Below are 27,650 nucleotides of genomic sequence, written 5' to 3' on the forward strand. Positions count from 1 at the left end.
AAGGCTTTGAGAACTGATAGACTATTAAGTATACTTGATTAGAAAAAGAGCCAAACATTCTTTTTAAAAGGCATTTTTCTTTTTTTTTTGTTGTTATTTTTGAGACAAGTTCTCTCTAATATGTAGTGCTGGCTACCCTGGAACTCACTGTATAGACCAGGTTGGCCTCAAACTCACAGAGATCCATTTGCCTCTGTATCCAGAGTGCTGGGGTTAAAGGCCTTCATCACCAACTTGAACTTAAAGGTATTTTCTCCTGATAAGATTTCATTACTTTAAAGAATTACAGTAAGGAAAAAATTGTTTCAAAATATATTATTTAAATTTGATTGTTTTTTAAAAACTGGAAGTTATAGTTTATAATTTGGGACAAATCTTTATGTAAAATAGAGTAAGTACCTTGCTAAGAATTCGGATAATCTGCTTTATCTGCCCGTGGGACACTCGTTTGCTAATACAGCCAAACACCACGAGAGCTCTTGGCTGCAGGGATGGGTTATACTGAAATGCAAATCTGAAATTAAAAAGTCAAAGAACTTATAAAAATCTTTGTTTATGTACACAATAAATACAAGACTAATTAAATTATGCTGCAAGAGCTATTTTCAACAATACTTTTACAGTTTGTATTTAACTTAGGACACACCTTTGTGCTAGTTCTGTCCACTGATCCAGCCACTTGCAAGTTGGAATATCTCTCATACATGCCTGAAAAACAGGATACTCTGTATGTTTTTATATATATACACATACATATATATACACACATATACATATATTATATATATGTACATAAATGTTTCTAGAAATATTTATGTTCATCATGTCATTAAGTGATATTTATTATAAAAAACACATTCCAGGGATTGGAGAGATGGCTCAGCAGCTAAGAGCACTTGATGTTCTTGAAGAGAATATAGGTTCTGTTACCAGAATCCACAAAGTGGTTCATAACCATTCATAACTCCAGATCTCGGGAATTTGAAGTTCTCCTCTTGTAAACTCCTCTTTTGATCCTTGGGCACCAGGTACACATGTGGTGCACAAACATACATGTAGGCAAACATTTATACACATAAAGTAAATCTAATTTTAAAAATGAACACATTTTAAAGAAATACCTTAAGTTCTATGTTTAATATAGCAGAATGAACCAGCATTTCCTCTGTATATCAGAAAATTATTTTTCAGACAAAGTATTGCTATGTAGCCCTGGCTGGCCCAGAATTCCCTACATACACTCAGTTGGATTGAAACTCACAGAAATCTACCTGCCTCTGTCTCCTGAATGCTAAGATTAAAGGTTTATGCCACTACACCCTACATATTACATATTTTAAATATGATTTTAGTTTAGTTTCTTGTCATTTTCCCTTCTGTACCTCCATGATCTCCAATAAAGCCTCTGTGACTGTTTCCAGGGATGTCAAAGCAAAAGTCTCCCTCTCATAGGAGCCTGGGGAGAAAGATCTGTCCCGGTAACTGGAACGGAAGGCGATGACAGCAGCTGACTTAACTTTGCTAATGCCAAACAGTAAGTAAAATTTGGGTAATGAGAATTCTGTTAGACTGAGCCTTAAAACTTGCTTGGTCTCTTCTGTAAAAGAAAAAGAAAATAATCAAAATTTTAATTCTAAAGTGTTATGTTTCATCTTGAATTCAAAAAAATTTAAATATCATGTATATATCACACAACCATGCTCCCCGAGTCAAATCTCTAGATATGTTATATTAGCAGTTAAATAACATACTGGCACTAGTAATGCAGAACTATCAACTTACAACAGGCTTTTAGACTGTATGATAATTATGACTATCTGCATGAAACATAGAAAACCTTTATTATAGCTTGCCATGGCATGAAAATAATTTGATAGAATTTCAAATTATTGCTTCTATGCCTGGTGAGATGATACAATCACAGTAATAAACCTACAGCAGTCAGGTAAGGTAAAACTGAGAAAAGAACTAGTTTTTTTTTTTTTTAAAGATTACCTGCTCCCGTCTTTAAAAACAAAAACAACATTAACAACAAAACCAGATTACCTTCTAGAAACTTACCACTAAAATGAAGCTGTGAACAAGTACACAGAGAGTGAATGATATTAATGACCAATCCATGTGTGGAAGCTCGAAGGGACAGGGGACCCGTGGCTACTAAGAAAGTAACAACATGGAAGAGATAGGGGAGATGAGCTGCCACATCGAGGGAGTTGTTGAAGGACAGCATCAGCATGTAGCGGGCTAAAATAGCAATATCATCCCACATCAGATGTTGTTCTAAAGTTGGAGTTGGAGATAAGCAAGTCTTGTCTATTATTTTACACATCCGTCCAATAACCTGTAAAGAAGAACATGTTTTAAAAACATGAGACTAAAAGTTTCTTCATAAAAAAAAAGTTCAGGGGGCTGGAGAGACTGCTCAGAGGTTAAAAGCACTGGCTAATCTTGCTGAGGACTTTGGTCTCCAGTACCCACACAGCAACTAACAACCATCTGCATTTTCAGTTCCAGGGGATCTAACACCCTCTTCTGGCCTCTGCAGAAATGAGCACATGTGGGGGACACACATACGTCCACTCACACACACATAAAAAAAAATAAATCTTAAATAAATTCAGGGCTGATAAGATGGTTCACCAGGCTAAGTTGCATGTTGGAATATCTCTCATACACGCCTGAAAAACAGGATACTCTGTATGTTTACACGCACACACACATATGTACATAAATTTTCTAGAAATATTTAATGTTCATCATGTCATTAAGTGATATTTGTTATAAAAAACACATAGCCAAACCTTGGGCTTGATCCTTGGGACCGACCCATCAGGTGGAAGGAGAGAACTAACTCCTACAAGTTATTCCTCTGACTTCTACATATAAGAAGCCACAGCACGCACACCCATACCCCCACTTTCTCTTAAATAAGTAAGTTTAACTTTAGCTAGTTACAAGAGAAAAACTCTCAGGATGATAAACAAAAGTATTATGGCATACTCCAAGAGGTACAGAAAAAGTGGTTACCTTACTTGACACCAATTTCACATTTCCAGAAGCCAAAGCCACAGCCGTATCTGCCATCACCTCAGCCTTGATAGACCCTAACCCTCCTGTAGCACTGGTTTTGATGAAACTGTCAAGCACAACATCCAGCAGATCTGTGATCTGGCGAAACAAGGGAAAGTCTTGCTGTTTTCAAGCATACTGATGGCTTAATTTTCAATGAAGAAACACTCAAAGGAGTCCAACAAGCAGAGACAGATTTTTCCTCCAGATTTTTAAAGTTCTAGTCTTAGAGACCTGTAAACTATTCAGGACAGTATGAGGCTGTTTCCCGATTCCTTTAGACTAAGACAAGTGTTCAGAGTTTAAATATCTGTGAATGCTTATCTTCAATCACTCAGAAAGTGCCTCTCTCCTCCTCTAAGATAGTAATACATGACCAATCTAATGACTTTAACCACATCACACAACCAGGAAATTGGCTCCATAGTCATTTAAAATCATTTAGACATTCACAGCATTGTCTGGTAAGGACTGCTTCCTTAAGTGATTATTCTAAGGAATAATATGCACTTCCTTTGTCAGATTACGGAAAGTTGTATCATAGCTCATGCTGCAATTGTAAATGAAACCAAATGTTCTGAACAACAGCATTAAGAAGCATTTACTGAGAACTGTGGTGTATAGGGAATGGGGTACATATTTAAACACTATTTATGACAAATGACAATAGGTTTCTACAGTTAAACTCTATACAATTATACAACAAGGAGAGCTCTGAAATACATTAACTATTTGCAGGGTTGGGAATGTATCTGCATGCTTCTGAAGGAAAGAATGGTATGCTCTGTATAATGTGGGCACTAAGAGTTAGTAGCACAAGGAGGTACTAGGTAAGTATCAGTGCAAATTCAGTACCTGCCCAAGGCTTCCCCATATTTTCGCTTGAATAGAAGGGTACATCTGCTTCTCATTTATAGTCATTGTTATTAGCTTATCAAGGATGGCAGTAACCCTTTGTCGTTTAGCATCATCATTATGTTTACAAAAACGAACTAGATTTGATAGCCATGGAGTCATATATTCCAAACAAAGGTGCTTCAATTCAATACCTGTGGAGAAAATACTGAATGAATTAATACAGATAGTCAATGAAAATTACAAACATTTTTTTTATGTGTATGAGTATTTTGTGTACATGTATAATCTGTGCACCACATGTTTGAATGGTACCCAAGGAGGCTGGAAGAGGGTGTGTGATCCCCTGGGACTAGAGTTACAGATGATTGTGAGCCAATTCCATGGGTGTTGGGAATCAGATCCATGCAGCACGAATTCTAATTGCTCTTAATAATAAAAACCCAGAGTCAGATATTAGGAGGTGAAAGTTGAGAGATCAAAGAAGCAGTGTAGCAAGTCACTAGGAGAGACCTTTTACCTCTACCGAATCCTCAAACCAAAGGGGCGATCCTGTCCTCAGATTGCACCTCAGACTGTATCTTCGGACTACATCTGTATCCACCAAACCTAAGACTGCACTGAGCCTTTTATTATGTATACAATACAGCGTGCTGCCTCCATGTATGACTGCATGCCAGAAGAGGGCACCAGATCTCATCGTAGATGGTTGCTAGCCACCATATGGTTGCTGGGAATTGAACTTAGGACCTCTGGAAGAACAGTCAGCGTCCTTAACATCTGAGCCATCTCTCCAGCCCCCTGTGTGAGCTATTTCTTGATGGGGAAACCTTGTTAGCCAATTATCTTTAAGAGGTGGATCCCAGTTAAGGTGAGCGAAAACTGCGGCATGAACCAGGTGCTCGCTGTCTGTGTGATTCCCACTGGGCACAACTGAGCTTGGACTTCTTGTTTCTGTTTTGTGAGTTTTCCCCTTATAATAAATAAAAAATATAATTGTTTTATCCTTTAGCTAGCCTGGTTATTTCCTGGATCGAGCTAATTTCTACAGTTGGTGCTCAACGTGGGGCAAGCCGTGGTCAGGCTCCATGCTGTTCATTTTGGGTATAAAATTCCCGGCCCTGAGTAACCACTACTGGCGGACTTTGGGGTCTGAGGCAGGTGGAGAGATGCAGGAGGCCAAGGTGGAAAATGGCCGAAGAATTCGTGCCCAGTGCTGCCACTGCCACCACAGGCAACATACCCTCTGTCCCCAACAGGAGGTGCTCGCCTCCCTCCACCAACTGTCTCATGTGGCTGCTAAACAGTCAAAAGTCCCTGGGGAGCACAGAATCTGTGATTTACACTAAACGACTGTTTTAATTTAAACATCTTTCAGTATTTGACACCAAAATCAGATTCAAACCAGCCACGTGACTACAAGTGCACAGCGACACCTACTGGTAGGTAACGGTTATTGCACCTACTCCAGCTAAACCACAGGTAAGATTTAAAATAAAAAATATAAATTATAAATTTATAATTTAAAAGGAAAAATGACAATCTAAGAATCCAAAAATTCACTAGCTTTTTTACTTATACTATGTCCAATGTCATGCAAGGTTTATATGATTTCCCTCCTACATCATCATATTTGATTCTGGGGTTAGTATTGTCCTCCATATTTTCTCCTTAAAAACATGGTTTGATAATAGGACCCAAAATGATACAGTCTTTACAGACTGACACTGATCAACTAAAAGAAAAATTCAAAACTCTGAAAAAGAATACAAACCATTTGACTAACAAAACCCAGTCAAATGAGGTACTTTTATCTGTAATAGTCAAGCTTGTACTTACGTTAGTTAGGTTTTCTAGATATATAAAAATATATTTGTAAGATAGGTATTCTTCAAATCTTTCAGAGACCTTCAAAATATGACATTTAAATGTTTTAATAACTTAGGACTTTTTATGGACAACGAGACACATCTGTTCCTGGCAGCACCAATTACTTCAAGAGGAAGATGGGCATTAAAGAGGCTCCTTACGAAGTTTGCTAGCCATTTGGGCAAGAAACTGCTCTTGCTTGGACTGCTTGATAAACTGAACATACAGGACCAAAGAAAGATGACTGCTAAACTTGCCTAAAGGTGAGACGGTCCTTCAGGGCTCCTGCTTCATGAAAGAGTAGATAGACATTCTGCAGGACACAGAAGAAAGTGACTGACAAACTGCCAATATAGGTGGAACTGTCTTTAAAATTTCCTGCTTCATGGAAAAGTCTGCTGGATATTATGGTCCTGTATTCTAAAGATGGATTCCCCAATGGTACACAAAAGAACTTTAGGTGACTGTCCAGGTAGCAAGATATCTCTGTTTCTTCTAGAGTTTTGGAAGTTGCTTAAAATGCACTTCCTGTTTACTTAGGTAATATTATATCCTTCTGGAGTCTTTGATAGAGTTAAAGAATTAATAGTAATAATTGTAGTTTTCCTTAGTTATGATAAAAGATAAAGTAGATATAAATATTATAACTATAATTCTTGCTTAATACCTGTTCTATGTAATTTTACTATGTTAAAGTTAGCCTTCCTTTTTGTTTAAACAGAAAAGGAGAAATGGTGTAGGAGGTCATTCTGTCTATGTGTTGCTTTTATTGGTTAATGAATAAAGAAACTGGCTTGTCTTATAGCAAGGTAAAAGGAAGGCAGAGTCAGGGAGAAGCCATAAAGCCTCTGCCAGAGACAGACTCGGGGAACTTTACCCAGTAAGCCACAGCCTTGTGGTGATACACAGATTAATAAAAATGGGTTAAATTAATATGTAAGAGTTAGCCAATAAAAAGCTAGAAATAATGGGCCAAGCAGTGATTTAATGAACACAGTTTCTGTTCAATTATTTCGGGGCTAAGTGGCGGGGAGCCAACAAGCGGCCTTTCCTCCAACAATTTATTTTAGACTGGATCAATTTTGTGTAGCTCAGGATGGCCTTGAACTAACAGAGATCCATCTGCATCTGTCTTCCAAGTCCTGGGATTAAAAATGTGTGCCATCACTCCCTGGCCTCTCGTGGCTTAGATCTGCACTCTACTCTTCAGGCAAGCTTTATTTGTATTTACTTATGCAGACCCAGGACCTCTGGAAGAGCAGCTAGTATTTTTAACTGCTGCCCCACCTCTCCAGTCGCAGCAATGACTTTATCATGAAGAAATGGAGGGGAGGCTGAAAGCAAAGACTGTTAAATTGAATTGTTACACGACTACCACCACCGCCCATTCTTTACATGTCTTATTTATTTATTTATTTATTTATTTATTTATTTATTTATTTATTTATTTATTTGAGACAGGGTTTCTCAGTAGCTATGGAGCCATTTCTGGAACTTGTTCTACAGACCAGGCTGGCCTCAAACTCACAGAGATCCACCTGCCTCTGCCTCCTGATAGCTGGAATTAAAGGTGTGTGCCACCACCTTCACTTTTCCAAACTGAAACTTTGGATCCAATCACTTTTAATGGCATCATATTTTCTATATTAAAGAGAACCAGCACCTTAATTTGTTTGCTCGTTTGATTTTCCAACTCCTTTTTTCTATTAAGTAGCTTTAATAAATTGGAAAGTAGGCAAAATGAATACATGACAATGGAGGTCATAAAAGGTCACTTTGGTGAGGGGCAGTATTGAAAGAGGCTTCTGGACACTAGAAATATTGTGGGCTGTGATTTAGAAGACACTTTCATGATGCACTCACTGTCAAAGCTCACCAATTAATACCTACTCACTTAATACGCACACACTTTACTGTAACAAGATAGACCTTAGTTTTAAAACATCAACATAAAAACACTATGCTACAAACATCTCACCATTAATTCTTTTTAAAAGTGGGGAGGGGGCAGAGCCCTGGGGAGGTCAGAGGATAACTTTGTGGGGTTGTTTGCCCCCTTTCACCTTTACATGGGCTCTGGGGACTGAACTCAGACTGTCAGGCTTTGCGGCAAGTACCTTTACCCACTGAGTCACCTTGCTGGCTCCTAAAGATGTGAATATTCTTAAGGGTCTAATCTACTTAAAAGTCTTTCTAGAAAAATCATCTTTGTTTCAATGCTATTGACCATCAGGATTTGATATTTAAAAGTATTTTTCAATCTGATACTTAGTCATTTTACAAAACTTTTGATATGTATTTTTTTAAAGTAACGAACTTAAAAATTCTTTTTTAGGATGATGGTCATGGTTCTGTGACTCACGAACTGACAGAGCTCTTCTAAACTAAGGACGCAGTCTCTCCACAGTCATCTCCAGCTAAGTCATCTCAACTAAGGACACAGTCTCTCCACAGTCATCTCCAGCTCTGGCTTGGGCATTTACTGTTTGTTTTCTCTTTTTGTATTTGTACTCTTTGTATATTCCAAAGTCTCATGAAGCGGATCTGTTCATTATTTACTCTGCTTCTATCTCGTGTTTGTTTGTTTTACCTATTCTACTTTCATAAAAGCAACTAAGTAGGGGGCTGGAGAGATGGCTCAGTGGTTAAGAGCACTGCCTGCTCTTCCAAAGGTCCTGAGTTCAATTCCCAGCAACTACACGGTGGCTCACAACCATCTGTAATGAGGTCTGGTGCCTTCTTCTGGCCTGCAGGCACACACGCAGAAAGAATATTGTATTGTAAAACAAACAAACAAACAAACAAATAAATAAGTAAGTAAATAAGTAAATAAATACAAGAAAGGAAGGCACAGTCTGCTTTTTCAAAAAAGCAACTAAGTACCCACTTTTTTAATTAACGCTTCTAGGTTTATATTCAATTCTTAAATATAACCAGAACTTACTCTGGTATCTTTTGTGCAGATGGCCTAACTTAGTTCATTTCCTAAACTCATTTAGATGGTTTCATCTTCCCAAGCAGTTTGTGAAGTTTCAGCAGTCTGCTTCTCTTAAGTGGATCGATCTGTCTGCTGATTTGTGAACATCCGTGTTTTAATACCGTGTCATTATAATGTGTACAAATGTAAAGACATCTGTAATATTTGTACTTCCTTTCCTTTCAATATTTTTTCAGCTATTCATTTTCACAAGAATTTAAAATCATTTGAAAATTTGAAATTCCATAGCTACTTTGATGGGGCTGGATTAAATCTGAAATGATTTCACAAGAGCTGTTTATACAGGAACACAACATGCCTGTTCACATACTCAAATATCTTCAAACATTTAGTTATTAATAAAGCTGTGCACTTTTCTTCTCTTGCCAAACTTATACAAGTTCTTATCAGAGTTACACTCCTACATCTTTTGCTTGATTTAAAAAAAAAACAAAAACAAAAAACAGAACAAAACATATCTGACATAATCTTAATGATTTGTTAAAAGCATTTAAAAACCTAATACTGAAATATTAAGAAATGTGTTTGAATGGAGAATGCAGGGAAAAAAAGCTTTTTGTATTACAGGGCGAAACAGAGAAGGAAATGTCAGGAATGGAGCCAGGAGAAGAACATCATCTATGCTATTACAGGGTGTGTAGGTGGACAGATAAAAAGAATAGGCAGTAAATTAATGGGACTTATTAAAACAAACTTGGGACTGATGCTGGATCTAGCATCATCTACCACGACATTCTTTATGAAACACAAATGTCCAATAAAAACCACAGTTCAAAGTCAGCTATAGAAAAGAAAAGTAACTATTTCCTTAATAATCAAGGAGATGTGTTCAATTTTTGTCTATGAGAAGAAACACTAAAGTTCATGTAGTGGAAATAAAGAAGGAAATCCTTGAAGCGCCTGGACACAGGAAAGAGGACCCCCCCCCCGCTTTCTGAACTTCCTGACAGAGTTCTGACAGGCTTCTCTATACATCACACCAAGATTTTGTTTCAGAATACCTTTAGTTACAGGGTACCCAGGCCAAAGGGGAGGGGGGGAAGTTTTTAAAAAAGTACAAATAAAGTAAGTGAAAGACCACTGGTAAATTACCAAACAAAAAAAGTTCTTTGAATTTCTTAGAATCAGTTTGAGCATTAAAGAAAATCATTACTTACTAGATTTGCTAAATCCAGAAATACACTCTTCCAAAAACTCTAAGGTGAGGTGTGGCTCATTGGCTGCAAGCGTCTTACTGATTGAGACAATAAAGAGGGTGTTGTTGGCAGGGATGCATAACCCTGATGTCTCTAGTAACTGGCCCTCAATTTTTAAATTAAAGGTACAAGTTAAGGCACACAGAAGATTATAGGCAGCAGACCTAAGAGAAAATGCAAAGGAGATTGTTTTAAATTTTTTTTTTGTAATTTTATTTTTCCCACAACATACAATTCAAGATTGTATTACAAAGCACAGTTAATTCTTTTTCAGTGTTACGACTGACTAGAGACAGAATGTAGAGTAAGCCCCAAACAAGAGATTCATGAAATTGATACCACAAGAGCCCACAAGGCTCCTAAGATAGGCTGGTGTAGTAGGCCTTTCTAGAAATTTTCACAGGAGCATAAACCAGCAAAGATTTAGGGACTAGGTGAATCAACAGGAACAAATGACAAAATAAAGGCATGCTGTGTTTTCAGTGAGGTCAAAACTCTGCTGGTGGGTTACTCTCTGGTATACCCAGTGCAATAGAGACTAAGAGAGAGAGAGGCCTGGTGGCACATGCCTTTCATCCTGACACTCAGAAGGCAAAGGAAGTAGATCTCTTATGAGTTTGAGGCCAGCCTGATCTGCAGAGGGAGTTCCAGGCCAGTCAGGGCTACATAATGAGATCCCTTCATTTTTAAGAAAAAGCATTTAATCAGATTATAATGTTAGGAGTGTTCAAGTAAGGATATCCCCAAAATGTCTGGGTGTCCTACAATTTTTACTGCAAACTAGTGGTTAAAATCAAAATTAAAAAAGATGTAGCTACATCTTCTGCTCTGTGACCACATTCTATTATATAAAACCATTGAAACCAATCATACGTTACCTATGGTCTATTAGAACAAAAAAATAAGTTACAAATATATACAAACATATTTAAGCAAATCAGAAGTTTAAAGAACTTCAGTGGTACAGTGCTTTCCTTACATGTGGGAGGCCCCAGTTTGATCTCTAACATCCCAAAATAATGCCCCTACTCCCAATTCCATCCCATTCCACTCCATCCCAATCACCCTATCCCATACCAAATAACAAGTTCAAGTTTAAAACACACACACACACACACACACACACACACACACACACACACCAAAACAAAACAAAACAAAAACCTGTTGGGTTATTCAGTAAATTTCAGGTTTTCATTACCTCTGAATTTTTGCCATGTTGAAACAGAGGAAAAAGCCATGGAAATTTGTTTGTCTAAGTGTTTTTTCTTCTGGTATGATATGCTTTACCAACAGCTGAAAGCTATCTGCTTGCTTTGTCACTAGAAAATGGTATAATTTCACTCAAACTAATAATAGTGAGATAGCCATTAGCATTATTTAACAAAGATATCATAGGGCAAGGCATACGGCACAGGTCTGTAATTCTAGAATTTAGGAGTTCAAGGTGGGAGGATTGTAAATTCCAGGCTAGAAAGACCCTGTCCCTAAAACCAGAAAACCTGATCTATAAATAATAAAAAAAAAAAAAAAAAACTACTTGGAACTGAGAACAAAGACAGGCTTACAGCTCAATTTTCCTAAAAATGGGAACACTAATGTCAATACTTGTGAATTTATCTTTAACTAGTAGAAACTTGAAGTCATACTATGTTGATGTTATTTTACACTATTTAAAAGCTATAAAAAATGGCTCCTGGGGCTGGAGATATGGGTCAGCTGCTCTTCCAGAGGATCTGGAATCAATTCCCAGCACCTACATGGCAGCTCACAACTGTCTGTAACTCCAGTTCCAGGGGATCCGACACCCTCATACAGACACATATGCAGGCAAAACATCATATGCACATAAAAATAAAATAAATCATTAAAAAAAAACCACCTGGGCTCCTGTAACTTGGACTATGTGTCAGAGAGCCTTCCAGGAAAGGGGAAGTCAAGCACACATAAAATTTAGTGAGTCTTTTTTTGGATTCCATGAAGCCTATATAAGTAAAGAAATTCTGTTGATTATTGATCTTGAAATCTCTCCCTTTCCCCAAGACAGGGTCTCACAATGTAGTTCTGGCTGAAACAAAGTTTGCTATGTAGACTAGTCTGGCCTAGAACTCACAGAGATGTATCTGTGTGTGCCTCCTGCATGCAAGTGTGACAAGTATATGCTATAGCATCCGGCTTAAAATTTTTAATTACATTTATTTATTTGTGTGTGTGTATGCATGCATATATGCAGACACAAGCCAGAACACATACAAGAATGTCAAAAGTCAGTCTTCCACAACGTTAGTCAAACACTTCTTTACCATGGAGTCATCATGCTGGACATATACCTTTTCTTTTAAATAAAGGAAAAATTGAAACCTAAGCTATGACATATATATACATATATATATATATATATGTATATATATGTGTGTATGTATGCGTATATATCTTCCCTAATAAAGAGTCCCTAAGTCTAGTATCTCTCACCTCAAATGATCATGATCAGATGTGTTTCTGGATTTGAAATATTTACATAGATTTTGCAAAATGAACTCCTATAATTAAAAACTCTGAAATAGGATGGGTGTGGTGGCAAGTGACTTTAATCACAGCAAGTTCTAGGCCAGCCAGAGCTATACAATGAGAGCCCATCTTAATAAAAAATGTCATGTTATAAATTCTGGACAAAATACACAAAACGCTTCAGATTTTGGATTTTAGATTAGGAATGTTCCATCTCCATTAGTAAAATTCTTAACATTCCCAAGATATCTAAGATAAAGAACCAGCTAAACAAGAAAAGGAGAGGGAAGAAAAAGGAAATGGGGAACCAAGGAGAGACAAGAAGGGATGGGGAAAAATACTATTCTCTAAACACAAACTGCTTATTAGTGTTGTACTATCCGACCAAAAACGCTATTTATCAAATCTTTACAGGTGCAGTAGGAAGGCACGTTACTGTTACCATAAAGGAGAGTTCAGGCATGAGAAGTGAAAACAGCAGCTCCACACCAAAGTCAAATCTGCTGGCTCTACAGGCTGACACAGCAGACCACAGAAGATCACAATGCCCAAACAGAACCAACTAGACTATGCTCAGAGGAATGAAAATGAGGGAGGAAGGGGAAGATGGGAAGGGAAGGAAAAATCCTTTTAAAAACAGTTCTGAAACTGTTATCTTAGGGCTGATGGTTGAAACCCTGAGCTGCACCGGGTTCTACCACAGCTGCCCTCCTGGGTTCAGCTGTTGTTCCTTCATGGGATCCACATCTGAATCTCTAAGACAATGTTTAGGTGCCTCATTCACCAAGTTCCAGCAGTGTTTGCTTCAGTCCCTCAGTTATACATTGTCTTCTACTTGGCCACAGGTCATCTGGAGGGCAATTTAGGGCCACCACAGTGACATACTGTGTGTGTGTGTTTTACTGGGATGCTTTCCAGTGGATGACATCCTTTCTGTCATGCTGCTTCTGTCACTGAGGCAAAGGAGACCAACATAAGCTATCTTTAGAGAACCTTACTAAAGTGAAATAGGTAGACCAGTAGTAATGCATTTGGGTCACTAAACTTTAGGCCTTCCTTCTCTAAACAATGATACTCTCAGTGAACAGTGATACACTATTTAACCTGAAGTGAACTTAAAAGACAATTAAAAAAGAAAAGAGGGGGAAGTGCGGGAGAGAAATACCTACCGTAGACTAGGATCTGAACTGCCTAAATTAAGTAATGCAATATTAAGCAGTGTCCCAGGGACATCTTTTGGTCGAATCTTGGTATGCTGGGGGATGGAGTCAGGCTGTGACAGCTCCCAGCGGGTCCTGATATGAATGATAGACTGGACAATGGCTTCACACTCCTGGTGCATGAAGGTAAGCGGTGTGCCTTGGTTTGCAATGGTTAAGGTGAACTGGTTCTCATCCACAAGGCAGATCTCTTCGATTTCAGAAGCATAGTAGATGTCATTTAAAAAGACGGATTGCCCCAATACTTTTGTTCTCTCTGCTGAGGTTACTTGAACAGCAGTAGAGCCAACCTGAAAAATGGTAGTGAGGAAGAGGAGAATTAAATTCCATTATATAGAATTCTCAGAAGGTTCAAAGCCAACTCACCCAAGCACCCCCACACGATGTTTGCCATTTAAATGTTACTATTATATATTCAAGATATTACCATTAGATATTTAAATTACTTAACAATTACTTATAAATATACTCAAAAGAAACTGACACCATCAGAAAAGAATTATTCTATAAAAAAGGCCAAGAATTCCATAAACAGGTAATAGAATGGGTCAAACTCACCACTCTGAAAAATCATGAACTGATTAAGAGAACCATCAGTAGGTCCTTTCCACTCTGCACACTCGACTGCTGGGCTGAGTCACAGTGAGGAACTACAGCATTCTTCTGCCCCTAGCCTGACCTTCAGTGCCTTAAAAGTTAATCTATTTTATTTGTATGAGTGTTTGACTGCATACGTATCTGTGTATCACATGTGTCTGGCACCCTCAGGAACTGAAGCTACAGACGGTTATGAGCCACTAGGTGGGTGCTGGGAATTGAACCTTAGACCTCTGGACACCAGCCCCCATGAGTGTCCTTTAAGTGCATACTTTTCACACCTTTTGCAGGACCACAAGAAAGACAGAAATCTTGGTCTTTCCACATCTGGATATAACTGATATTGGATATGCAACTACAATAGTACTTGTAAAGGTCAGACTATAAACTGGTTGGTCAAGAAAGGCACCAAATCATTTAAAAACAGATGGGAAGTTACCTTAATAGAGACTTTGGTGTCTTTGTGAGCTAGCTTGAGAGCATTGTGGAACACCTTTAGGTCCTCTTCCAGAGCCAAGGTGGCAGCAGGGAGTTTCTGTTGCTCGTGCTCTATGTGCTCAGCCAGCTTCCCAGGGCAGTCTATGAAAATAAGCCGTTTGCTGCCCTTCAGGCCAGTCAGCAGCCGCTCGTGGTACTTGGTGTACTCCCTGACCCAGGAGTTACAGTTATAGATATATACTGCAGACACATTGTCGTAAGCGAAGCCAGGAAAAACAACAAACCACTTAGAGAGGAAGTCTGTTTTAAAACGATTGCTAGGTCCAGTATGGGTAAGGTCCACTACAATTTCATATGGCTTTGCATAATATGGCTTTAAAGTCAGCAAGACATGGTATATCAGCAAATCACCATTGATTTGGCCAGTTTTGAACCTAAGAAAGGCAACAAAAAGGATAAACATTGTTAAGATTTCTGAATATGTGGAACATAAATCTCTTTTGTTTCACTTTTATTAATTATGTATGCATGCATGTGGAGTATATTTTATTTGTAATCTAGCAAATAAAGCTTGCCTGAAGATCAGAGTGCAGAGCTAAGAGTTAGCCAGAGAAGCTAAGCAGTTGTTGCACACACCTTTAATCCTAGTACTCAACAGAGGTAGACGGATTTCTGTGAGTTCAAGGCCACCCAGGGCTACAAGAGATTGAATGTGTCTAAAAGAGAAAAAGAGCTCAAAGGTGATCCCAGCACTTGGGATCACAGGCCTTTAATCCCAGCACTAGGGAGGTGGAGACAGGAGTGGTATGGCTGGGCAGAGATAGGAATACAAAATGGGAGGAAACAGGAGCTCAGATGCAGTCTGAGATTCAGTTTGAGAAGCAGTCTGAGGATTCAGGCTGAGGATTCGTGGAGGCAGATGCAGTCTGAGGTTTTGTAGAGACAGGATAATCCCTTTGGTATGAGCATTGGTACAGGTAAGAACTCTAGTGGCTGGCTGGCTGCTTTGCTTCTCTGATCCTTCAGTTTTCACCCCTGACAGCTGACTCCGAGTTTTTATTTTTAAGAACAATTAGACACCTGTGGAGTCAGAGTCGGTTCCCTCTCTCTACCATGTATGTTCTGGAGATTGCACTCTGGTTGTCAGGCTTGCAATGAAAACATTTTTACCTGCTGAGCCATCTCGCGGGCCCCTTTTAAAAATCTTATGATTACTTTTCTTGTATTTTTGGTTGTGAGGCTAGCCTTTCACAGCTGAGCCATCTCTCTGGCCTGATTAATTTTCTAAAGAGACAATGATATAAAACAATTATTCCAAGTGTAGATTTATGCTTATATTTCTTAGATACTGTGGTCAATAAGGCTAAAGAGAGAAGGAACAAACTGCCTTAACAATTTTGAAAATAACAACAAATCTGGCCACCAGCGGACAGGGAGAAGGCACCTGGGTGCACCATATTTCTCAGAGAAGCCACTGGCTGAAAAAGGTGCCCAGAAGCTTTAGTCAGCCCATTTATCTCATCTTGAACAGAAGGTGGCTCAGCAATGAACACAACGACTCAAGTCAGGACAGTAAAGTCAAGAGGCCCAATTCACAGGTTAGTTTAGATTGTAGGGGTTGGAGAGCCTTACCCCCATGTTTGTAATTAAGAAAATACGCAGTCCTGGGAATTGTTAACTTATCTTAGGATATGATGGAAAAGCATGCCTGAAAACCTGAGAGGAGTTGAGAAATGAAAAGACGGTCTGGGGTCTTGGCCATAACCTGAGTCATAGATAAAAATCTCTCCTATGGTTAGGTTTTCCCCCAAACTGTGTAAGCTAGTAAGTTCCATGGTCTGATTAAACCACATTAGGTCATATACCACGTCCACTTGGCTTTGGTTATGGAAAACTGGCTGGGGCAGTGAGGGAATGAAGAAAGGACTGACATAGATGCACGTACAAAAAAGCTGGGATCAGGTGTGCTATGCATGCTCTGATGGAGTTACACCAACGACAGAAACAACCCAGAACTCTCAGGAAATTTATTAGGTACAGCCTAGGTTAACCAGTCTTGGTAGGAGGCCTCTGTAGGTGAACAGTCTTGGCTTTACAGATCAGGGAGAAGGGAGAGGCAGTTGCTAGTTTTGGCACACACTGGCCAATTATTGGTAAATACTCATTTTTGCATACAATGCCAACATCCTCAGGGACCAGAGGAAGGCTTTACATCCTTCTGAGCTTCAACATGGGTCTATGTGTGTAGGGAGGGGAGCGGGGGAGAGGAGAGGCTTTGCCATTCCCATGGATTCAAACAACATTACTCATTCACTAGGACTTCATTTGGTCATTACACATTCACTCAGGGCTTCCTTGGTGTCCCACAGTCATACATTGCTTAGAGCTGAAAGAACATTAATCAACACAAGTAGGCACAGAAAGGAACCTCTGAAGAATGTGGTGCTTGACTCTGATCCAAACACCTGTATTTAACTCAGGCCCACTGTTCTCATCTCTTAATTATCTCTGAGACATGATAAATATCTTCGTGTAAGAAATTTTAATATTGTTGTGAAAGAATAAAATGACAAGTTCAAATATTTTTAAGATGAAAGCAATATTTTAAGATAATAAAAGAAAAAACACAGGTTGGGCATTCCTACTCTGAAAAAAACTTTGAGTGGCTCAGGATGCCAGGATAGCAAACTCAAACCAAATACTCATACACACACTAACAGTGTAAGTCTGCCTTCAGTTACATGTGCAGGAGGTATCTATGAAACAAATGAGTTCTGTGTTTTGTATTCACCACTGTCCATTCAAAATTTCATTGTATGTGTATGTAAACGTAAATGCTGCAAAATCCAAAGGAAAACTAAAACTGCAGACCTGTCTGGACATAAGCAGTTACACAAGGGGTGTTCAGCCTGCAAGTACGTCCTACATTGCTCACTAGAGGGACAACAGAGAGGAAAAAAAGCAACAAGTTTAAAAGGAGGAGAGACCAACATGAACTGGCGAGTTGAGTGAAAGCTATGTAGATACACTGAAGATCCAGTGGTGGAATCTGGAGAAGGAAGTCTGAATTCAACAAGAAAAGCCAGGGGTTGATGAGAGGCAGCTCCGTTGTACTACAGCATTCGGTCTACACAGCTAAGCTCTGAGAGATGCAGGCGGGTAGAAGTGATGCTGAAACCATGAAGGCCGTCAAAGGCTCAGTCTTTGTCTGGGCATTGTACGTTTCTCAAGTTACATTTTGTGGATGTTCAGTGTCAGAGCCAGCTGTCCAGCTTGCTAAATAAAAATAAAATGGCTGATCCCAGCACAGGCCTACTAAACATGAATATACATAGGGAGCGTGGCATTTTTGTTATTTTAAACAACTTTCCCATCTTACATGAGTATTGTGGAATCACTATGGGCAAGTTTTTCAACTTTTAGTAAGAAACAAGGAGGCTGGGGTTTTGCTCAGGTGGTAGAATACTTGCTAGTGGATATATGACAGCTTGGGTTCAATCCTTGCACGTACGCCACAAGCCTGCAATCCTAGCACATTGGGAGGAAGGGAGGATGATCATAAAGGCAAGGTCATACTCGGCTACATAGTGAACTCTAGGCCAGATTTGGTTACATGAGAACCTGTTTCAGAAAACAAACCAACAAAAATCTTCAAACTCATCACAGGAAACTATAGTGATAATTATTTTAATAAATAAAGCTTGCCTGAGGATCAGAATGCAAAGCTAAGCCACTAGAGGCCAGGGAGTGGTAGAGACAGGAGCGATATGGCTGGGCAGAGAGAGGAATATAAAGGGGAAGAGACAGGAACTCACTGGAGTGTGGAGTCTGAGGTCTGGTGGAGACACAGTGCAGTCTAGGCAGTCTGAGGATCGCCCCTTCAGTCTGAGCAGTGGTAGACAGGTAAAGGTCTCTCTAGTGGCTGACTGCTCTGCCTCTCTGATCTTCAGCTTTAATCCCTATATCTGACTCTGGGTTTTCAATAGTCGTGCTACAGGCAACTTAATGAAACTCTAACTCAAAATAAAAAGAGGAGGTCAGAGGGCTGGCCCAGTAGGTAAAGATGCTTACCATGCAAACCTGGTGACCTCAGAACCAAATAAAGGTAGAAAGAGGGAGGTGATTCCATGTACTTGTCCCCTGATCTCCAACAGTCATGCCATGGCACACACATGAAGTCTCTCCCCTGTCCAGACTCAATGTCATGTACATATATACATAGTAGCAATAAATAAAAAATGTAAAATAAACAAAGAGGGCTAGGGATAGAGCTTTGCTGTAAAATGCCTGTCTGGCATGCAAAAGATACTGAGATCAGTCCCCAGCAACACTCATAAATATAATTAAAATTTTAAATTATGTAAAGTCAAAGTTTTTTGTTTTTGTTTTTTTTTAAATGAGGACGTAGACAATTAGCTCAGCTCATTAGTGTGGTGCTCATTAAAAAAGAGAAATATGATTATAGAGTTCTATCCAAGATACATGAAGTACCTAGGGCTAGTACAGATGTTTAGTAGTCTAGGTACATCACTACGGTTGAAGTAAAATTAGAAGTAAATCCAAGACTATGAAAGGATCCAAAGTGTGATATGAATCGAGAGGATCTGTTATAATCCAGGTCTCTGCTAACATCTACAGAGCCACAGAGCTGTTAGCACAGAAGACAGTGTACATCCATTCTAGACATATCTAATCGAAGATGATGCCAGGACTTGTGCACACACCACACCCTGCAAGCATCCTCGACTTCAAATCACTATTGCAGTTTCCAGTTTGAAATGTCAGTTATGTGTGTGACTGGTTCTTCTATCTGACAAATACCTACAAGGACTCCACATTTATGTTTTAAAATCTGTATGTGGTACAAAATAAAAAGTCTAAAAATGAATTCAATGCCTTGATGTCTTCACATAACTTCCACCGAATAATACTAATTTCAAAAGCAAATAGCAGGCAAAAGCAATGAGCCAAAGGAGGTCAAAAGAAACGAAGTGGAAAGCCCTCCCCATTCTGGGGGTGGAGATTTGCTCTACAAAGCTTCTTGTCACCCCAGAGCCAGCAAGAGCAGTTGGAGCTCCTGCCTTCCACGTGACATGTGTTTGAGTCGCAGCGGAAAGGAAATGTGTCATCTGTGGTTTGGTTTGAAAAGTGGAAAGCTAGCTGTACGCATCCTCTTAAAAAACTGCAGATTTTCAGTTTCGTAGTCTTCAAACTGTTCCACTTTAAGTAAGAGAAGAAGAAAAGAAGTGGTTGATTAAGTAGTGTGGCAGAGCATTTGTAAGGTAGGTCACACGCGTGGCTTTTCTCATTCTTTTTCACTCGGAACTCTGTTCAGGTTACTGTTGAGGAAGTGTTTTGTTTTTTTTTTTTTAAAAAGATGCATAGATCTAACATAGCAGAACTGTTGTTTTTCTATCCTATTATGGAAAATTATGTAAATAGCATAAGCAATTAATGAGAGCTAGAATTTATAATTATTAATATGAAGTTTTAAACCAGAATGAGGAAGGACCTGAGTATGGACTCAAATGAGTTGAAAAGTTTCATTTGTTTGTTTTTTAATTAGGGAAATATATTTCTCATTACTAGAGCTCAGGCATTATAAATGTGACTAAAATGATGAGACAAAAAACAAAACCAGAAAGCCCAAACCCTGCTAACCCAGCCTGGTCTCTAAGGCATAAAACAGATGTAGGAATAGTCCTCAGCTGTCAGGCATTGTGAACACAAGAGAAAGTCTCATTTTGTCAGCAGCTTGTTTACTGGGGCATGGCAGCACATCTGGCTGAAGACAATCAACAGCAGGCCTATTATGTGTCCCATGGTACACTGCTAGCATGTAGATACAGTGATGTATACTGCACTGTGAATGAACTAATGTGATTTGAATAACATACTGTAAGTCATTTTAACATTGAATGCATGAATCTACTCTGATAGAAAACGATGGACATTTCTTAATAACCCAATTAAAAGTGCTTCTTTTTGTGAACAACTCATAAAGTATCAAGAGAATTCTATCATTCAACTTGAAGACTGAAGCTGAATACTATTACACAAAAGTCAGAGCACTGTATCTTGAAGTGTCTACCAATAGTCATAATCCCGATAATGATCTGGATCCCAGAACATTAGGTAAAAATTTTCCAGGTTTTGTTTTTTCTCCCTCTCCACTTGGAGTTAGTTTATACTTAGCATCATTTACAATATGTTATTTTTGTCGGTGCAACTTAACGCACCTGTTAGTCTCAATTTCTGTTCACTAGCACTCAGATACTGTCTAGGGGCATACAGTGTCCCATAGAAAACCACCCTGCTCCAGTATGACTGCCAGAGTGCCACGTGGAGTGGTTTAGAGACAGAATCTCACACCCTACCCTAGACCTGAAAAAGACTCCCTCATATATTCCAGTTTGAAAACAACATCTATAAAACACACAGGGTTCGTAACAAGACAACCCATTCATTCTTAGAACAATCTAGTGTTCTCCTCTAAGTCTCCTCATTTATGCTCTGAATAAAAATACTATCAAGAGTTCTGAAGAACTCTCATAGCACAAGAAACACCTCAGCCGAACCTGGTCACACATGCACACACGCACACATGAATGCCTTCAGGCTTGGTCACACATGCACACGTGATCCAAGGACCCAGGAGGCAGAGGCAGGCTAATCTCTTAAAGCAGAGAAACAATTCAGTTCACTAAAGGTGCTAAATGTCTCTTGCTAGGTTAGCTGTACCTAAGGCAGACAATGACAGCCCTAGCAAGATCTCTAAGCAGACGGCCAATAACAGGAACTAAGAACAGACTCTGTCTTTTTATGTACTGGTTTCTAGAAACCTGAGTCCAAAACTAAATTTCAATTTTTTGGGGGTGGGGGTGGAGGTGAGTGCTGGACATGCACTACTACACAAAAGCATTTTCACTGTTGAATCTCAGCCTTCTAACATTCAGAGCTGCTTACAGCCAGCCACTGTGTTCTAAGAACCCAAAAGTCTGATAATCAATTTTTAAAATTTTTCTTTATAATTTTTTTGTGGATTTGTGTTAAAATGAGGTGGGGGAAGAATGCGAGTTATAAAATGACAACAGCTGGGCGGTGGTGGCACACGCCTTTAATCCCAGCACTCGGGAGGCAGAGGCAGGTAGATTTTTGTGAGTTTGAGGCCAACCTGGTCTACAAGAGCTAGTTCCAGGGGAGACTCCAAAGCTACAGAGAAACCCTGTCTCGAAAAACCAACAAATAAAATAAAATAAAATAAAATAAAATAACAAAGGTGGCTACCATTTATAGCACTTTTAAGTACAGAAGAAATCTTTTTTTCTTTGTTTTTATTTTTGTGTTTTGGTTTTCTAGATGGGGTTTCACTGTAGTTTTGGAGCCTGTCCTGGAACTAGCTCTTGTAGACCAGGCTGGCCTCGAACTCACAGAGATCCGCCTGTTTCTGCCTCCCAAGTGCTGGGATTAAAGTTGTGCACCACCGCCCAGCCTGAAAAAATGTTTTGTTCTTCATGATTTCTGGATTGAGAAAATAATCCTGCCTCTGTTATTTGGAAAGTCACTGTCAACTAAGGCAACAGAGGTGGAATAAGCGCACAAAGCTGCAGTCACAAAAGCTAGGACTAGATTCTAAGGCTGTTTTAATGTCACAACTGGAAAGACCAAACAACACTTCAAATCCCTACTTGATGTACAATCTTGCTTTCAATCTCTACCAAACATCCACCCTCCTCTCCCTCAAAAAAGTCACTTGTGATTTCTTTTTATACTTGAAACAAAACTTTCAAGGCTAAGTTCTCCTTTACTTCAAGATGAGGACGTGCAACTCAGAGGGTGGGTGCTTCAGCAAAAAAGAGCCTTAAATGAGGAATCACAAGCACAGAAGCAGAAGCAGCTCACTCCAAGCTGAGGGTCTATGATGTGTCCTTAATAGGAAGATATGTAAAGCTATGGTACACAGTTATAAATGGTAAATTACAGCATCAAAATGTACAACAAAATTAAAATGTTCATATATAATCTAAGAACAGGGATAGAAATTCAGTTAAAAATTAAAAAATTTCAGTTGGGAAGGGTCCAATAGCAAATGGTAGGCATGGATTTCTAATTTCCTTGTACTGTCTCAAATGCAGTCTCATAACTACAATTACTCTATGCTATTCTTCCACAAACTAGTGATTGATATTGCTGTCTCAACAGATACCAGTATACCTGTGGGCATGGAGCACATAGGACAGTACCTGCATCTCCTTTTCCTGATGACAACAGTGTGTACCTTGCCTCCAGGAACAAAAGCAAACTATACACATCTGTTGGCTGACAATGTCACCGCCTGGGGCTCTGTTAATGAAAACAGCACGAGCAGACATCAAAGTGAGAGGAGCACAGACCCTGTAAGCCCTACAGTAGATCACAGAGTGAGCTCAACAGGCATACTTGCATCATCTCCCACTGTGTCTTTAGCCCAGACATCTACATCAAAGCCCTCCGGGCCTCACGTCTTCAGAAACAGTTCTCCAACAGCAGAGACCATTGAAAGCACAAGCAAAAGTCATGGGGAAACTTTTAAAAAGGAAGTCTGTGAGAAAAACAACAGCAACATGGCCATGCTAATTTGCTTAATTGTAATTGCTGTGCTTTTTCTTATCTGTACTCTTCTATTTCTAGCAACTGTTGTTCTGGCAAACAAAGTCTCATCTCTCAGAAGGTCAAAACAAGTAGGCAAGCGCCAGCCTCGGAGCAATGGTGACTTTCTGGCAAGTAGTGGGCTCTGGACTGCTGAATCGGACACTTGGAAAAGAGCAAAAGAGCTCACAGGCTCCAAGCTCCTGACGCAATCTACTGGTGTGCTCCCAGCTACCAGGGAAAGGAAGCATGAAGAAGGAACTGAAAAACTCAACTAGACCACGAGTTAGGAAAGGGAAATGCAAAGCAGCAATGAGGAAGGCTGGGTTGTAAAGAAAGCAAGGTGGTGGTGGTATTTCACACCAATTGTTTGTTCAGATGTCTGATGAAAAAAATCTGACGTGTAGTTTAGCATCAAAGAAGCCAGAAAAAAAATATGTCTGCTGAAGTTACTTAAAACTTCATTTCTGTTTCACACTGCATATATTTTAAAAAGTAAATAAAACATCAGCAGCCGAAGAAACTAATAGAAATAACAAGGGGTAACTAAATACTCCTGTTCAGCAACAGGTGACCTTTGTCTGAATGTACTTGAACTTGGAAGGGTTCTATTAAATCCTTAGAGCCAAGCAGATGCCATAATCTCTAGAAGTCAAATTACTAATTGCTAAGTATTTTCTTAAAACGCCAAACCTCTCCGCCAATGCAAATAATTTCAATCAGACCGAATCAGACCGAATGAAAAGATGCCCATGTTTAATGGAGTGCTCCCAGGTAGCCCTAGGAAAACATGGAGAGGGGATGAGAGAGAAGGGGAGACCATGTGAAACCTGGAGACCACGTGTTCATTCTCTAGGTGGCAATTTTAATAGCCTGTGTGAGTGGTCTTGACTTCTCTGGGGAGGGGGTTACCATTTGGCGGGCAATGTAGAATTCAACTGTGTCATGCAATGGTACATTCTCACTAGATGAGGTAGAACCCACACCAGTTTTTATCCTAGCACAGCTAACATTAGGTTACTTCTCTTTACCTTTACATACGGCAGAAGACCAAAGTGCTTTTCTACTATTCATAATAAACTAAAACTTCATATTGTCCAATAAATGAAAAAAAATTAGAACAAAGTTGGCCATGTATCTTGCATTTATACTATCCTAGACTACATTATAAAAAAGAAAACAGGGCTGGAGAGATGGCTCAGTGGTTAAGAGTGCCGGCTGCTCTTCCAGAGGACCTGAGTTCAATTCCCAGCAACCATAAGGTGGCTCACAGCTATCTGTAATGAGATCTGTCACCCTCTTCTGGCGTGCAGGCATACATGGAGGCAGAATGTTGTATACACAATAAATAAATCTTAAAAAAGAAAACAATAACAACTAAAATAGATGAGATTCACACAACAGAAGGCTAAACAGGACTCACACAAGGCTCACAGATGGCTGTAACTCCAGTTCCAGGGGATCCTGGCTTCCTTAGACAACAGGCATATACAATGTATACAGATATAAACGCATATACATAAAAAACCCATATACATAAAATAATTAAAAAAATCATAACATTTATCTTTTGCATACATACTACTTTTAACAACAAGCATTGGCCAGGTGTGGTGGCATGCACCTGTAATCCCAACATTTGGGAAGGTCAATTAAAGGAATTCTGAATTTGATGCGAGACTGGTATGCATAGTGAGGCCATCTCAAGCATTAACAACAACAAAACATAACAGATGCCTTAAAGTTGGTTAATATTTAGACTGCAAGGATGCTAAGTAACTTAAAATGATCAATTTCACTTTTAATTTCAAAAGCAGCATGAGTAAAGGGAAGTGAGGTGTGTGCATGTGTACATGCATTTGATCAGATCTGGTAAAAAGGTAATTGCTTAAGCTTTGAAAAAAAACTGCCTTTAAGTAAAATAATAACTGACATTCAGGTCAAGCTCTTTATTTCAATAAAGCACATCACAAAAGCTAACTTGAGAAACTTTCCAAGTATCCAGTAAAACTGAAAAGGGATGTATCAACTAATAGCTAGGCTTCACTTAAATCCCACTCCTTTACTAGCTTTATTCTGTGCAATATGCTAGCCACCAAATAAAATATTTTACCATAACCATATTCTCATTCCTTTTTAAGAGGTTTATTTTTAACTGTGTGTGTAACGTGTGAGTGCAGCTGCTCACAGACTCCGGGCTATTTAATGCCCTTCTGGAGCTGGAGTTACAGGTGATTATGAAGCACCTGAGGTGAGTCCTGGTAACTAGACCCAGTTCCTATGCAAGAGAAGTGTGTTCCTTTTGTCAAGATTTAAAGACTTATTTTTTATTTTACGTGAGTGTCTTGCCTGCATATATGTTTGTGCACCACATGCATGCAGTGTGACCCTTGGAGGCCAGAAAAAGCTGTTGGACCCCCTGGAACTGGAGTTACAAACAGTTGTGAGTTGCAAAATGGTTTGGGGAATCAAACCTGGGTCCGCTATAAGAGCAGCCAGTGCCCTTAACTGCTGAGCCATCCCTCCAGCCCCTTAACAATCCTCTCTTGATTAATGATTCATCCTGGCTACATATCAGAAAAATTTATTTTTGAAACAGGGTTTCTCTGTGTAACAGGTATGTTTTTTTAAGAAATTTAATACCAATACTTAATTTATATCCCCTACTTCTGACTACAGTCACAAGACAAATACTGGGTATTTTTTCCTAACTACTTAGATGGTATGATCCTTGACAATCACATTCACTTCTGTCAAGCTCTGTGACTTTAAATATCTTTAAATAAACTATGGGTTGAAGGGCACATGCAATCAAATTTTTTTCTTTCTTAATGTGTATGAGTGCTTTGCCTACATGTGTGCCTGGTGCCCACAGAGGCAAAAAGAGGACATCAGATCACCTCTGGGATTGGAGTTACAGATGGTTGTGAGCTACCATGTGGGTGTTGAAATTGAACTTGATCCTCTGAAAGAGCAGCCAGTGCTCTTAAAACTGCTGATATAAACTTTCTTAGCAATTTACTACCAGCTTTAAAAGAAAGAAACAAAATATAATTCCCTAAACAGTAAATCATAACAACAGTACACCAGGTAAATATAATTCCCTAAACAGTAAATCATAACAACAGTACACCAGGTGAAGCAAACAGTAAATCATAACAACAGTACACCAGGTGAAGCAAAGTGTCAACACAATGAAAAAGTAAAGCACGAGAGACAGAAAGAGCAGGGTACACTACTGTCTTTTCCTCCTATTACCTCTTGTTTCTCTGTTCTAGTTCTTTTAGGGGGTAAGTGGGTGTAGTGAGTCTTTTTTGGCAGGATGTTCTGTAACTCAGGCTGGCCTCAAACTCACTGCACTTGAACCTCCTGGTCAACCCGTCCGTCCGTCCGTCCGTCCGTCCGTCCGTCCGTCCGTCCGTCCGTCCGTCCGTCCGTCCGTCCGTCCGTCCGTCCGTCCGTCCGTCCGTCCGTCCGTCCGTCCGTCCGTCCGTCCGTCCGTCCGTCCGTCCGTCCGTCCGTCCGTCCGTCCGTCCGTCCGTCCGTCCGTCCGTCCGTCCGTCCGTCCGTCCGTCCGTCCGTCCGTCCGTCCGTCCGTCCGTCCGTCCGTCCGTCCGTCCGTCCGTCCGTCCGTCCGTCCGTCCGTCCGTCCGTCCGTCCGTCCGTCCGTCCGTCCGTCCGTCCGTCCGTCCGTCCGTCCGTCCGTCCGTCCGTCCGTCCGTCCGTCCGTCCGTCCGTCCGTCCGTCCGTCCGTCCGTCCGTCCGTCCGTCCGTCCGTCCGTCCGTCCGTCCGTCCGTCCGTCCGTCCGTCCGTCCGTCCGTCCGTCCGTCCGTCCGTCCGTCCGTCCGTCCGTCCGTCCGTCCGTCCGTCCGTCCGTCCGTCCGTCCGTCCGTCCGTCCGTCCGTCCGTCCGTCCGTCCGTCCGTCCGTCCGTCCGTCCGTCCGTCCGTCCGTCCGTCCGTCCGTCCGTCCGTCCGTCCGTCCGTCCGTCCGTCCGTCCGTCCGTCCGTCCGTCCGTCCGTCCGTCCGTCCGTCCGTCCGTCCGTCCGTCCGTCCGTCCGTCCGTCCGTCCGTCCGTCCGTCCGTCCGTCCGTCCGTCCGTCCGTCCGTCCGTCCGTCCGTCCGTCCGTCCGTCCGTCCGTCCGTCCGTCCGTCCGTCCGTCCGTCCGTCCGTCCGTCCGTCCGTCCGTCCGTCCGTCCGTCCGTCCGTCCGTCCGTCCGTCCGTCCGTCCGTCCGTCCGTCCGTCCGTCCGTCCGTCCGTCCGTCCGTCC

The 27,650-nt window shown here is 40.4% G+C and overlaps 2 protein-coding genes across 7 annotated transcripts in view; one reads left to right on the forward strand and one right to left on the reverse strand.

Annotated features, from left to right (window-relative positions):
• Nf1 (neurofibromin 1) overlaps positions 1-27,650 on the reverse strand; it is a 246,953-nt gene that overhangs the window by 38,191 nt on the left and 181,112 nt on the right. For 5 of the 6 annotated variants that reach the window (XM_038324993.2, XM_038324990.2, XM_038324991.2 and 2 more), the window contains 9 exons: positions 14,752-15,184; positions 13,665-14,005; positions 9,949-10,151; positions 3,925-4,118; positions 3,028-3,168; positions 2,062-2,341; positions 1,383-1,597; positions 647-708; positions 400-514 (listed from right to left, as the gene is read on the reverse strand). In XM_038324993.2, the coding sequence (XP_038180921.1) occupies positions 400-514; positions 647-708; positions 1,383-1,597; positions 2,062-2,341; positions 3,028-3,168; positions 3,925-4,118; positions 9,949-10,151; positions 13,665-14,005; positions 14,752-15,184 (1,984 nt within the window). Of the gene's footprint in view, positions 1-399; positions 515-646; positions 709-1,382; positions 1,598-2,061; positions 2,342-3,027; positions 3,169-3,924; positions 4,119-9,940; positions 10,152-13,664; positions 14,006-14,751; positions 15,185-27,650 lie in introns of those variants that run through there. The other variant, XM_038324994.1, reaches the window with a different exon arrangement.
• On the forward strand, positions 19,860-25,468 carry Evi2a (ecotropic viral integration site 2A). Its single transcript, XM_038325000.1, has 2 exons — positions 19,860-20,032; positions 22,953-25,468. Exon 2 carries the CDS (start codon positions 22,973-22,975, stop codon positions 23,654-23,656), a length of 684 nt encoding a protein of 227 aa, XP_038180928.1. The 5' UTR covers positions 19,860-20,032; positions 22,953-22,972; the 3' UTR covers positions 23,657-25,468.

The sequence above is a fragment of the Arvicola amphibius genome, chromosome 4 (assembly GCF_903992535.2).
Source record: "Arvicola amphibius chromosome 4, mArvAmp1.2, whole genome shotgun sequence".
Classification (NCBI taxonomy): domain Eukaryota; kingdom Metazoa; phylum Chordata; class Mammalia; order Rodentia; family Cricetidae; genus Arvicola; species Arvicola amphibius.